Source organism: Hippocampus zosterae, chromosome 19 (genome assembly GCF_025434085.1).
Source record: "Hippocampus zosterae strain Florida chromosome 19, ASM2543408v3, whole genome shotgun sequence".
Taxonomy (NCBI): Eukaryota; Metazoa; Chordata; class Actinopteri; order Syngnathiformes; family Syngnathidae; genus Hippocampus; species Hippocampus zosterae.
Window position 1 is genome coordinate 8913845 of NC_067469.1, and position 14512 is coordinate 8928356.

The window sequence follows — 14512 nt, forward strand, 5'->3', positions numbered from 1 at the left end:
TTAAGGAAGCATGTTGCTACCTTATGTCAGCTTCTCGACCTGAATAATCAGGAACTCGAGCAAGTTGCTCGTTTTATGGGACACGACATTAGAGTCCATTGTGAGTTTTATCGGCAGACCGATAAAACTTTCCAAGTGGCCAAGATTGCCAAACTACTGTTTGCGATGGAACCTGGGACAGAGTCGCTGAAGGGAACGAGTCTGCAAATCCTGGACTCTGTTATCACTGGTATGTAAATTAATATATTTTTAAAGTCATCCCCTTCCATTTATTCTTTTCTCCTTCTGTCTTTGTTTCCACGACAGTGTGCACGTCTTTATTGGCATATTTTCTTTTACCTTCATATTTTAGTGTAAAATTGTTTTCTGATTTCTGACTGTGAATATTTCAAAAGGAAGAGCACATGCAGCCACCTCAACCAAAGGTCTGAAAAGTGGCAAAAAGAGAAGACCAGATCCAGGGAGACGACAGGAAGCTCAAGATGGTATGTAATAAAAATAACATTAGTAGTCATAGCAGGAAGAGGGATGCCAATATATGCTCTAGAGTTCATGCTTGAAATTAATATAGAAACCTTGAATCATTTCAAATTAATCACATTCAAACATTAGACCTAGTGTTGACCAAATGACCTACTTCTAAGTTACAACAATTTTTAGTTAGACACCAATTGATCCCAGTTGCCTCTGCCTCTGGCACCTTTAACCAGGACCTTTTTTTCAATGATAACAATAAGCAGACAAAAGCACACACATATGTATGTCGAGTTATTTGGGGGAATGTTGCAGCAACTTGACAGGCAGCTCCCTCTCACTATCCTCACACGTGTGCTGTTCTGACACACATCTGTCTTGTGGATTAAAAGTAACGAACAATGATCAAAGACAGAACTTTTAATCAAAAAGGGAGTTAGTGATAACATGCGATCGATGCCGTTCTAATACCGTTAAACTACAACTGATTAAAGCTGGTTAGCATGTCGACCTCACAGTGCAAAGGTGCAGGGTTCAATTCCGGTCCCAGTCTTCCTATGTGGCGTTTGCTTATTTTTCCCACCACATACCTGCGTGGGCTTACTCCAAGTACTTCGGTTTCCTCCCACATTCCCATAACATGCATGGCCGATTGAACACTCTAAATTGTCCCCAGGTGTGAGTTTGAGATGGTTGTCTCTGTGTGCCCTGCAATTGGCTGGCAACTTGTTCAGGGTGTCCCCCGCTGACCTCCCAAAGACAGCTGGGATAGGCTCCAGCATGCCCTGCGACTCTTGTGAAGATAAAGCGGATTGGAAAATGGATGGATGTTTAGTAATTCCTTTACCTTGACAGCTCTCATTTTCTCTGTGTCCAGACCATTTGCATAAATGAGAAAACCCTTTCATTCTCGGAGCAAGAGTGAATGTCTTCCATCCATATTTACATGGTGTAAATGTCATCTTTCACAGAATGAGAAGTGCCACATTCAGCTGTAGCAACGAGATCTGATGATGAAGATGATGGAGGCGGTAACAGTACCAACTTGGACACTGAAAACACAGGTAATGCTTTCAGTTTGACTTGGACCATCTGTCACTGCACCATTGCTATGTTTCTGAGATGTAAGGAATTTCATTTGAGTACATCATCTTGCTACAAGGCACCTACAAAAGGCCACCGAAGATGCAGTCAATTAAAGAAAGAAATTATGCTGATGACGACATGAGTGATGTTTCTGGCAGTGAATATGGCGGTAATGTTTTTTTGTCCGACTTGAATCCTCTTTTGCTGTATTATTGGCATATTTCTGAGATGCATGTGGAAAGAACTTTGATTCTATCAAAACATTATTTTATAGATGGAGGGGTGTGCCATAAGACAGTTAAGAAGACTGTCAAGAAAAAAAAGACAATGTTGGGAAGACATGGATTGGGTGAGTCTCTAACATTAGCACTAGTGACATGTTACAGACCTGGCATTAGTAAGATTTTTTTCTTACTCTAAGTCAGGGGTGTCAAACTCATTTCACTCTGTCAAACTCAGGCCACATTGGCCTCGGTAGATGTTAAGTGGGCCGAGCCATTAAAATTATACCGTACTCTGCTATAAAGAAGCACAAGAACATTCGGAAATGTAGAAATTTAATGAACATATCTTTTTACAAAACATTTCATGAAGCACCTTAGATTTCCTTAGACAAATGTGTGATTGACTTTTATCATTCACATATATGCATCGCAACTGATTGTACAAGGGCACTAAACAAGTAATTGGTGTTGAAAAATACAGTGATGCACTTTTAGATTAAAGGAGATTTGTGAAGAAAGGAATTTTTAAGCCTTGTGCATATAAATTATAAATTTAATCCCTGCCTATACCTTACAAACTAAAGAGAGTGCCATTAAATGTGTAAAGGACAATGAATTCAAATGTCCTTGATAGCATCTGCTGTTTTGGGTCCGTCCGTCTCAGTGACAGACTTAGACTGCTGTTGTCTTCTTCTCAAAACAATGTGTCTTTCTACTCTGATCAAAACGGTGTGTCCCCTAGCGGATACTCCATGAATTGCATGTTATTCAAAATTTTCGTTCCATGTCTTTTCTGCATTTTTTTCACTTTTAAATGATCCTGCGGGCCTGATCAAACCTGCTTGCCCGCCGGCCGTATGTTTGACATCCCCGCTCCAAGTCCTGATTGTTTTTTGTACATTCCAATATATCAGGAATTACAAATGTGTATCATCAAAGCATATTCACCCAAAGTATATTATTATTATTATTTACAGTCAATGACGCATCTTTCACACATGGCCAAGAACAACCATCAACATCAGGGAGGGCCACCAAACGAAAGGATTGCAACACTTACACATGACGACGATGATGTTGAAGACAGCGGTGAGTCAGTGCATCGTCAACACAACTCAAAGTTTCATTACCATTATACTAACATGCCAACTTTCTTAGATGAAGAGGACAAAAAGACTGGACACGGATCTCTTGGGAAGAAGAAGACAGCAGTTCGAAAAGAACATAGTGAAGTTGGTAAGATGAATTTCTGTTGGATAGATCCGTATAACAATTTAAGAAACTCAAACAGCACAAGTCACTGTGACTTGCAGATGGAAAGACGAGTCGTTGAAGTGGTCTACTCAGTTGTAAAATTGTCTTCAATTTCTATTGTATAGCAATTTCTCTTACAGGGTTATGATATAATTTGGTTACAGTAACACACTGATTGTAATTGAATCCAATTAAAAAAAAAATCTGACCAAAGAGAGATGCAGTCGAACCTCTCGACAACGAAATCATGTTTGCAGCCAGAAATATTCACATTCACACCATCACTGAGCAGGAACTGATCCCACACAAGTCATGCGAGTATACCACTACACCACAGGTGTCAAAGTCAAGGCCCAGGGGCCGGATTTGGCCTGCCACATCATTTTATGTGGCCTGCAAAAGCAAATAAAGCATGTCGAATTCCATGAGGCTTGCTAAAGTCTGAACCAAAATCTCAAAATGTCATATGAAGTCCACAAGAACAATCATTATTTTTTACTTCTGATTTTAAAAGTAGTTATCCATCAATATGTTATGAGTGGTGTATGTAATGTGGAGGTGATTAAATATGTATATGGTCTCCCAAAATTCATAATGGCCCTCCAAGGGAAACCATAACTACAATGTGGCCCATGCCAAAAATGAGTTGGTCACTCCTGCAATACACCATCAGCAACCAGAAGTTACATATTTGGTATCTGACATTTGAATGGATTGTAAAATAATGCATTTCACTGCAAACAAGGAAAACTGGTAATGCATACCGTATTGGATAATATTCACCACATATGTTGCTCTGAAATCGGCACAGTGGTTCAGGCTTTGATTGTAGCTTCGAAACATGAATGTCAACAGTGCCGCTGGATTATCATTTATCGCGGCCTCGGTGTGTCATGGATTTTTTCAAACATATTAATTAAAAAAAAAGTGAAAATGCTGCAAAAGGTCCTCAAGAGGCAGTGAAAATAATCAAAACAACAGCGAGTCACATAGAGCAACATACAGGACTGTGTTTACTGTATTTCGTTATTTATACACTAACCTAACTTATACATGTTTAAATATATTAGTATATAGCATTAAGTGCTGTTAATTACTACAAACATGCATGTATACCAGTACATTTGGCCTTATAAATATTTATACTCATACAGATGTTCATATACCTACTGTATATGGAGGGTGGGGGGGTTTTGCTACTTAGCGGATTTTCGTTTATCGCGGGTGGTTTCGGTCCCCATTAACAACGATAAACGAGGGATCACTGTACTTGAAAAGACTGTTTTTTCTGTATGTTCTTCACAATAGAAGGCTTCAGAAATAGAAAACAAAAGTTTGGGGCATGCTGGAGCCTATCCTAGCGGTCATTGGGCTGTAGTCAGAGTACACCCTTTAGTGGTTGCCACCCAATTGGGGGGCCCACATAGATAAACAAGACATTAAAGGCGGAGACTTGGCAAAAAACCCCACATTAATTTTAAGGATATTGAAAAATATTAAATAATGTAAAGAGCATAACACTCATGAATCATGCCTTGAGGGAAATTGCTGCTGAGGTGTTTTTAAGTCAACAAAGTTGCTTTAAACTAGATGCCTAAAACATGTTTTGAATCAATGCATTTTTGATAGTTTTTATTCTGGTCCTGTTATCAGTAAAGGCAGCGTTCAGATTTTAATACAACTTCAAGAATGTCTGTTTATATTCAACTAAACCACTAATAACCCTCTTTTTTTCCCTCCAGAATTGGAAACTAAAAAAAGGAAGAGACCCAGACTCCAAAGGAAAGGGCAGCAATTGATCGACACCTTTCAAAATTTGTAGCATTAAAGAAAGTTCCAAGGAAAGATGACTGCGTTAAGTGTCGTAGTCAAGCATCGCCAGACCTTGAAGACCGCACATGGAGAGATATTCCACAATGAAATTATTAAAAGATATGTAATTGGGAAAAAAGCTTGAAGATGAAAGATAGAGAGAGGGAGAGACATAGGGGGGAGATAGATGAAGGGAGAGAGGGAATGGGATGAGAGAGAGGGGAGAAAAGGAATAGAGTTTGAAAGCACAGTTATTTGGTAGGGTATATGTGGGTTCATGTGTCAGGTTGTGGCGCAGCAAGTTTTTTTAGTGTGCGTTTTGAAGGTTGAAGTTTTTCAGGTGTTCTTGTAAGTTTTGAATAAGAGTACTTTTGTTTGTCAAAAATAAATCATAAAGTCAAGTTTTATTGTCAAATATGCTCTCTGTGTAATGTACAGCACAGATTAAAATACTTTCCTCTCTCAGCCACAGTGCAAACATGTGGCGTATTGAACACACAAATATCAGAACTAAATAAAACTAAATAAATGACAGTACCCTGTTAATGGTGATAAACTGTTTAAAAATAATATCTGATTATAAATTTACATCATTAAATGTTTAGTAAGGTGAACGGCACCTAATCTACTTCAAAATCATTAAGAACGCATGGCCAGTGCCCGGTCCTCACTTATCTAGTTAAAAACTTTTTCTTAACCTTTGGTGTTTTATTTAATCTAAAGGAATGTATTGCCTAAGGGCGCCCTCCTGTGTCTAGAAATGTGTCTTTTTCATTTCTTTTTCAAGCAGAAAGGGTGGTCCTCGCTTTGTAGGCCTTTTTACTCGGTCCTCACTGTGCAGCAAGTGCAGGAATGTGTGTGTGTGTGTGTGTGTGTCCTTCGCACGGTAAAGACAATTCATGATTGAGCGCGAAGGCAATGCCGGGGCATTAGGTTGCAAAACAGTGCCACCGTGTGGTCATCACCGTTGCTTCACCCTCCCGAATACACCAATCGAATCCAGTTGGTATGTCGTGCGTGCTTTTCAAGGCTTTGTCTTTGTAATTGTCCTTGGTGAATGTGCGATACCTGAATTAGGTTACGACACGCTTGACTTTTTTTTTTGTTTATCAAGTCAACCGGATTGATCGAAGCGAAGTGACGTCACCGGCAGAGCGTCGTCACCTCGTCTAGGAAGCGGAGAGGAAGTCGAGGATGTGGAGGAGCCAGCGGCGGAACTAGCGGATTGGTGCCATAATAGGATAAACACCCCTCGTACACCCACTTACCCCCGGCCGGGCCCTTGGGAGCTAAGAGAAGGATTAGCCGGTCTGCTACAAAACATAATCGAATATGCACAGAAAGCTGTGAAGCTTCAGCTCATTTCCTCATGCCATCATAAAAATATATTAAGTGTTCTTAGAGTGGGATTAAGTCATGGAATCATTTACCATATATTTGTGACTGTGTACATATACATAAAAAAAGCACAGCTGAGCCTGAAAGAATGTCTTGGATATGCTCAAATTGTTCATAAAATCAATTTAAGACTTAACATGAAATCATGTTTTTTTTCCCCTATGAAAATGAGTACATGGATTTAAATGTGGTATGATAAAATGACCAAATCAATGAATCAATGCAGCACTTTTTTTGCCTTCTCGAGCTTTATTTAATAATTGCAGTCCATCACCGCGCAATGTCCACTGAATGTAATTTAAAATTTTAATGTCAACTTTTCGATTCTTTACATTCTCTTTAATTAATGTTTGCACTGTCGTGAAATACAGTATATTAGTGTCATTTTCCTTATTCAAAAAAAGATTACACAATTGTTTTTTGGGGCGGCAGGAACGGATTAATCGCATTTGCATTCCTTTCTAAGGGGCAGATGATTTGAGGTCACAGAACACACCCAACTTTAAAAAAAATGTTTGGGACTAAAGTAAATATTTATCAGAAAAAAACATACTCAAGTAATGCATACCAGAATAAATATGACAGTAATTTTAAGTTAATTTTTGAAAATCGTTGAAATCAAGTGCTTGAAATGTTTATTTTTATTTTTTTTAGAGGACACTTCTTAATTGAAATATAAAAGTACAGTGAATGTGTTTCTTTTTCCTCTTATGCACATCCCCTCTCCTCTAATTTCAACACCACCTCCCCATTTGCCTTGCTCTTTCTCTCTCACTGTGCGTGAATCCTCTTACAGGAGGATTATGGGCCTATGTCTAGTGAAAGGGAGAGCGCAAAGTAAGACGCCAGAAGACACAAACAGCCACACAGCAGCTCAGAGAGCGACAACGGCCCAAAAAAAAAGGGAAAAAAAAAGGAGGACGTGGAGCATGGAAAGGGGCCCTTGCACCAAAGCGCAGGGCCCAGGACGGGGTCGGAGGTTGTCTCTCAGTGAGGTTAGTAGCTCGATTGAGTGTCCTACAAATGCTGACGAATGGCAAGTTACTGCACTTGAGTACATTTTTCATGTAACTGTACATCGTACTTGAGCATCAAAAATGTGCAGTTCAAATAAAAAAAAAAAACAGGAAGGTTTTTTTCCCCTGTTGTTATTAACTCATTCACTCCCAAAGACGTTTTTAAACGTCTTTTCAGACTTGGTCTAGAATTGGCTGGTACTGAATGAGTTAAGAGCTAATTTAGCATTTTTGAGGGGGTACACATTTTTTTTTATCATGTTTAACCCTCATCCCCTCGCTTAATATAACAATACTCAAAGGCATATTTAGTTTTTCCTCAGTGAAAAACTGCACTGAGGATCAGAGTGCATCTCTCCACATATGGTATGTGCACATGTCTACATCCTACTGCCCCCAGGTGGCTAGGTTGTGAACACCAGAAGCAGCACAATGTCCACTTAATTTAAGCAGAAAATGTAGCAAATGGGGTAGGAACGGATTAACGGCATTTCTATTCATTTCAATGGGGAAGGATGATTTGAGATACAAGGGGTTTTGAGTTACAAACATGGTGAGTGAATTAAACTTGTATCTCAAGACACTACTGTATCTGTCCTGCCACTTAGTACCAAATGTGAGTACTTTTGCAACACGTGTCAACCGTCTTACTCCTGCTAGGCTGAGTCAGCAGAGCCTCACCTGTTGAAGTCGAGCACGGGGCCACGGTAGGCAGCCATGCGGTGGGCTGACCCCCCTGCTTGGGGCTCGGCTCTGTGGGCCTTCCTGGTGCTTCTCTCGGGGGCGGCGTCAGAGCAGCTGAACGCCACCACGCAGCGCAACGGCGGCGGCTCCCAATGCGGGGAATACACCAACCAGGTCATGCAAAGAAAAAGTGACTCCTTAGTGAGCGGACATATGACGACGGCGGATCTTTGTCCCTTTTTCGCCAACCTCCAGCTGATGGAGGACGGCATGTGTCGCCTGGTGGCCACGCTACCGCAGCTGGACGAACAACGCTGCCCCGATATGTTCCGCTGCACGGACGAGGTTTCCTATTGGCTGCACGAGAACGAAGAGCGCAAGCAGCAAATGGCGGCGCTGAAGGAGACCATCTCACAGCTGCGCGAGGAGCTGCGGAACCACCGGCATCGCATCAAGGCCTTTGAGATGCAGGTGGAAAGCCTTTTTGGCTCTACTCGCTCTTTTGTAAAAGATGAGAAACTGCCTATGAGTACGATGACGCGGCAGCCAATCCTGCGCCAATGCGGTGTCAGAAGTTGGAGTGATTTCAAAGAACAGCTAAAAATTTGCCAAAAGTCGGATGCTCACGAGGACACAGCAGAAAAATCTTTTGACATGGGAGCCTCTCCCACTTCTGATGTCATGTTGGGGGTCAAAATTTGGGATTGGCTTGCATGACTGACACAGCAGATGTGTCAACGTGGTGTCAGAAGTAGGATTTGTTTACTGTCCAAATTCTGACACCAAAGTGACATCTGAAGCGCGATTGGTTTCAAACAAAGACACGGCAGCTGAGTATGTCGACAGGGCAGCCAATCCCACTTCTGACATCAACTTGCCATCAGAAGTGGGACTGTCTTCGAGTCCTGCTGACACCAAAGATGTATCAGAATTGGAATCGGTTTCCAAGAAAGATGTGGCAGACGAGTCTGTCAACGTGACAACCGGGAGCACTTCTGACACCGACGTGCACTGTCTTGCAACCCCAATTCTGACACCGGTGCAGCATCCAAAGCCTGAATGTCTTTCATTGTTTCCAAGGGCGCCATGGCGAATGACGAATCAGTTGACAGCCAATCTTGCCACGGTGTCAGAAGCGGGATTGGCCTTCAGTTTACTCCCCTCAGCGTCTTGTTTCTGCCGCTCTCCGGTTTCCACTATATGATACGGTTGCAAGAAGCAAGTGGCGTAGCATAATGTGTCAGCAGGCAGACCCCCCCCCTCACCCTCCACCCACTCCCTCCACTAACATATCCTTGACCTCGCTAACTAACAGGATTAGCCTCATGCGCCATGATCCACTGAGCCAATGAGAAAACACAACGCTGAGCCAAAGGTGGACTCACGTGACATGTGATGTCGCGCCCGGCCGGCAACAGGGCCTCGGGACACGTGTGTGTAACTGTGTATGTGAGTGGTGTCCGCACAAGGAAAGCTTACGGCGTGTTGCTTTGCACGGTGTCAGCATGACGACGCGAGCCATTTCAACGCTACCTTGGAGCGTCGTTTCCATGAGATGGAGGCGCACTACGCCGAGGCCACCAGCCTGTTGCATCTACAGGGAACGCTGATCCTTAACCTGCAGGTATCAAACTCAAAATGGATGCCCCTTCGAAAACAGATCGGCTGTTATCGAGTGTGCGGCTGCTTTTAGAGTGCCTCATTGTTGACCTGGAGTGCATGTTTGTTACACAGATGGGAATGAAAGGCGTAAGTAAGTGTTGTTGTTTTGTTTTGTTTTGTTTTTTTCAGTCTTATGTGACAGCAAACGTGTGGATCAGGATTTGCACTGGTGAGGCCACTTTAGAGTGCCTCGTTGTCCCGACGTGGGAAAAGTCATTTGACAGTTTTTTTTTAATCATTCAAATTTAGCATGTTTGTTCACAACACTCTTTTCTGTGATTTGTCAAATTTATGAAACATTTATTTTCACTTGACATGTCTCGATATGTCCTAGAATTTCTGACTTTGTATCCTTTTTGTTTTATTGGACAACTCTTAACGCATTCAGAAAGTCATTTCTCTGACGCTCGTGTCACCTTTTAGAACCAAGTTCACAACCTCAGCCGATTAGTGGAGGTGGTGAAGAAGAATCCCGGGTGTTTGATCAACATCATTCGGCCCAACTCTCTCATGAGTACCCAGCAGGCATTGCACCCGGGTTCGTTCCAACTTTCTGAAAAGTACAACTGTCTTCCAGCAGAGGGTGCTTCATACCCACTGAGTTGCTATATCTGGCTTCCTGTAGCGATTCATCACATGAGGAACTGTCCCATCGACTGCGCCTCCATCTACTACAACGGAGTGAGGAGGTCAGGCGTCTACACTGTGGTGCCGTCGCTCGCGGGCATGCCGGTGGAGGTCTACTGCGATATGGACACTGATGGTGAGTCGCAAATCTGTCCACTCGGGCGTCGTAAAATTCAATCTGTTGGACAATTTGAACGGACGTCTCTTAATACTACCGCTGTCGTGTCACGATTTTAGAAGGCATCATTACTACAGATGGCAACAAACATTGCCAGGTGAAGTTGTCTGGAACAAGTTTCGATCTGATTCACCAATCAGACGACAGAAACATGCTGACATCATCGAGGCCCACCTTGCTGGCAAATTTGTAATCCGAATGATTAAAGGAACGGTCCCGTTGTTAATTTATTTTTAATCACATCAGCTAGCGCTACTGATTCTGAAGGGCCTAGGCCACATGTGTCAAAGTCAAGGCCCGGGGGCCAGATCCGGCCCACCATGTCAATTTATGTGGCCCGCAAAAGCAAATCACGTGTATCAACTTGCATTAATCTTGCTCAAATCTGGACCAAAATGTCAAATTTTCATATATAATAACGTTGAGATTCTGCAATACATTTGGTAGCCTGTTTACACTCACTTGAAGAATAACGGAACAAACTATTAGAGTTAACTGATTTCAAAACAAGTAATCCATTCATTTGTGTACAAGTCATAATGCGATGAGATGATGAAACATCACGTCACATCGGACCTCCGAGGGAAGATGTAACTCCAAAGTGGCCCTCAACAAAAATAGGTTTTGACACCCGTGGCCTTGGAGATTGATTGACATGGCAACACATAGATGTTGAAAGCTAATTGGACAAAAAATATATATATATTCATCCATCCATCCATCATCTACCGCTTATCCGGGGCCGGGTCGCGGGGGCAACAGCTTTAGCAGGGAAGCCCAGACTTCCCTCTCCCTAGCTACTTCTTCCAGCTCTCCCCGGGGGATCCCGAGTCGTTCCCAGGCAAGCTGGGTGACATAGTCTCTCCAGCGTGTCCTGGGTCTTCCTCGGGGTCTCCTCCCGGTGGGACATGACCGGAACACCTCACCGGGGAGGCGCTCAGGAGGCATCCGAATCAGATGCCCAAGCCACCTCATCTGGCTCCTCTCGATGTGGAGGAGAAGCGGCTCGACTCTGAGCCTCTCCCGGATGACTGAGCTTCTCACCTTATCTCTAAGGGAGAGCCCGGACACCCTGCGGAGAAAACTCATTTCAGCCGCTTGTATCCGGGACCTCGTTCTTTCGGTCACGACCCATAGCTCGTGACCATAGGTGAGGGTTGGGACGTAGATCGACCGGTAAATTGAGAGCTTCGCCCTTTGGCTCAGCTCCTTCTTCACCACGACAGACCGATACAACGTCCGCATCACAGCAGACGCTGCACCGATCCGCCTGTCGATCTCCCGCTCCCTCCTACCCCCACTCGGGAACAAGACCCCAAGATACTTGAACTCCTCCACTTGGGGTAAGATCTCCTCCCCGACCCGGAGGGGGCACTCCACCCTTTTCCGACTGAGGACCATGGTTTCAGATTTGGAGGTGCCGATTTTCATCCCAACCGCTTCACACTCGGCTGCGAAACGCTCCAGTGAGAGTTGGAGAGCCCCGTTTGAAGGAGCCAACAGCACCACATCATCTGCAAAAAGCAGGGATGTAATACTGAGGCCCCCAAAACTGACCCCCTCAACGCTTCGGCTGCGCCTAGAAATTCTGTCCATAAAGGTTATGAACAGAATCGGCAACAAAGGGCAGCCTTGGCGGAGTCCTACCCCCACTGGAAACAATTCCGACTTACTGCCGGCAATGCGAACCAAACTCTGACATCGGTGGTATAGTGACCGAACAGCCCGTATCAGGGGGTTCGGTACCCCATACCCATTTATATATATATATAAAAAATAAAATATGCATACATAGACTGGAATCAGTGCAATCAGGGGAAACACGATGAAATGAGGCCATGTGGGAAATGCTAAGCACACATCGGTGTCACCGAAGCAACCTAATTGTATATTAAAAACAAATCATACACAACTGCACTCACTTGCCTCCCGTGACGTTTCGCTTGTGCTCAGGTGGCGGCTGGACGGTGATCCAGAGGCGGGTGGATGGTTCTGTGAGCTTTGACCGCAGCTGGCGCGAATACAGGGCCGGTTTCGGCGACCTCCACTCCGAATTCTGGCTGGGCAACGACCACATCCACAAACTGAGCGGCCAAGGGGACTACAGCCTTCGAATTGACCTGGAGGACTGGAGCAACAAACACAAGCACGCGCTTTATCAGCACTTCAGGTGCGTCCCACTCGAAAGAAACGCTTTTGTGTGAGACATTAGAAAAGTTCTTTTTAAGAAATGGGTCATCAGCGATGTTGACTCGCTACATGAAGGTCATTGGCTTTTATTTTTACATGGTGTTCGTCATTCACCGCATGAACTGCAGCATCGTAATACATTTGCATCAAGACAACATTTTAATAAATACATTTCAAAAAAATTGCAGAGCAGCTTTTTATTTTCCACTCCAAAATAATGGCCTAAATTCATTTCTTTCATCTTTTTTCTGAAAATACGGATTAAATTATATTAATAATTTCATTTCCAAGGTACACAAATAAAGTCAATTTGGGCAGAGCTGGCCAGCATCCTGATGAATTTAAAAAATATATAATTTTGTCAAAATATTTTACAAGGCTGTTTTTTGTTGAATCTGAGCATAGTGTTACAGTGGCTAACACAAATTTTGTTAGACTTATAGCGAAGCTGCCTGTCATTCTTTGAACACATTTGGAAAAAAAACTTGATTTTTTTTGAAGTGGTACTTGCTAAAAAGCTTTGCAAATAATACATACTCTTTTTTGGGTGTGAGGTGAGGTTGGTATTTCTCTCCCTCATCATCGATGACTCAAGCCAAGATTCACGCCTAGTCTTCATCTTCTATTGAAAAGCTGTGCTGATCCCAAATCCAAAGCAATGCAGCGCTGCCATTTTCAGGGATGTTAGTAATTCCGATGGTTTTTCAAAAAGAAATTTCACTGACGAATGAGTTGTTGTGCATGTGGCACAGTGTAGAAGATGAGGAGCACCGGTACCGTCTGCACGTGTCGGGCTTCAGCGGCAGCGCGGCGGACTCTTTCGGCTGGTACCACGACAAGCACGGCTTCAGCACACCCGACAGCGGCGACATCTGTGCCGAAATCTCCCACGGCGGATGGTGGTACAGCCAATGCTTCTATGCCAATCTCAACGGGGTCTACTACAGGGTGACTGTCCAAGCGAGACAAGTTTGAGTGTGAATCTATTCAAAACGCCAACTGAGCCATGCTTGCATCCCACAGGGAGGCCACTACACACCTAAGGCCAAAGGTCAGCTGGGCCCCGACGGGATCGTGTGGCACTCGTGGAGAGACTCGGACTATTACTCGCTACGCAAAGTCACCATGATGATCCGGCCGCGCGCCTTTCGAAAACATCGGTCTCCCTGACCAACCATGGCAACAACAATACACAAAAACTTAATCCCTGGACACTTTTCATGACGACTGATTGTTTTTTTTGTACTTTTAGATGTTTTTATTTTTGTTAGTATATTGAGGATCAGAGAAGATCCAAAACATTTTTGTTTGAATTATTGATAACTAACATGAGTGCACAACCGCAAAAAGTGTGTCATGGAAATTGTATATATATAAAAAAATCCAATCAAATTACAGGTGCAGCTGAATAAATAAGAAATGAGTATTTTAATACAAAAAGCCAAAGTCATCTTACAGAGATGATAGTTTATCATGTAATCGTAATTTTTTTTTAGGTGGATGCATTTTTTGGTTTTCATGAATCGCAAGTTATGATATGAAAATGAAATAAAATTACACTGAGCAGTGTGTAGGCTTAAGAAAGATGCTAGATGAAGTTTGTTTGTTTAATTAGGCAATTCAGCGGACAACCCCGGAGTTTGAGCGGAAAGAACGGTTTGAATTCCACAATTTTGAAGCTTCATTTTATCAATTTTTTTTTTAAACAATCATTCATTCAAAATCGTCAGGATTGTTAACACACTTCTCCGCGGTGTGTGAAACTTATTTGCACTTTACAGCTGCTTTAAATGACTTGTCTCCAGCTGCACCTGTTGACAGCGGGAGCCTCGTGCAGGGCTAAAAGGGCCTCTTTCACCCCCCCTACGGCCACTTGGACACGAATGCACAAACCCCCTTTTTGACCC

The 14512-nt window shown here is 43.2% G+C and overlaps 1 protein-coding gene and 1 long non-coding RNA gene across 3 annotated transcripts; both read left to right on the forward strand.

Moving 5' to 3' along the window:
- The first annotated feature begins 370 nt into the window (after positions 1-370).
- LOC127592699 (uncharacterized) lies at positions 371-1916 on the forward strand. 2 transcript variants are annotated; one of them, XR_007960179.1, is made up of 4 exons: positions 371-485; positions 1446-1538; positions 1637-1729; positions 1835-1904. It is a non-coding gene; the product is annotated as an uncharacterized LOC127592699 (long non-coding RNA). The 2 variants fall into 2 exon arrangements; XR_007960180.1 differs by having other exon boundaries at positions 1637-1916.
- Positions 1917-7065: 5149 nt separating this feature from the next.
- On the forward strand, positions 7066-14336 carry si:ch211-203k16.3 (angiopoietin-related protein 7). Its single transcript, XM_052053652.1, has 9 exons — positions 7066-7243; positions 7925-8122; positions 8204-8419; positions 9453-9572; positions 10034-10148; positions 10236-10373; positions 12369-12585; positions 13358-13553; positions 13629-14336. The coding sequence occupies exons 2-9, from the start codon at positions 7982-7984 to the stop codon at positions 13773-13775; spliced, it is 1290 nt and encodes a 429-aa protein (XP_051909612.1). The 5' UTR covers positions 7066-7243; positions 7925-7981; the 3' UTR covers positions 13776-14336.
- Positions 14337-14512: the final 176 nt, after the last annotated feature.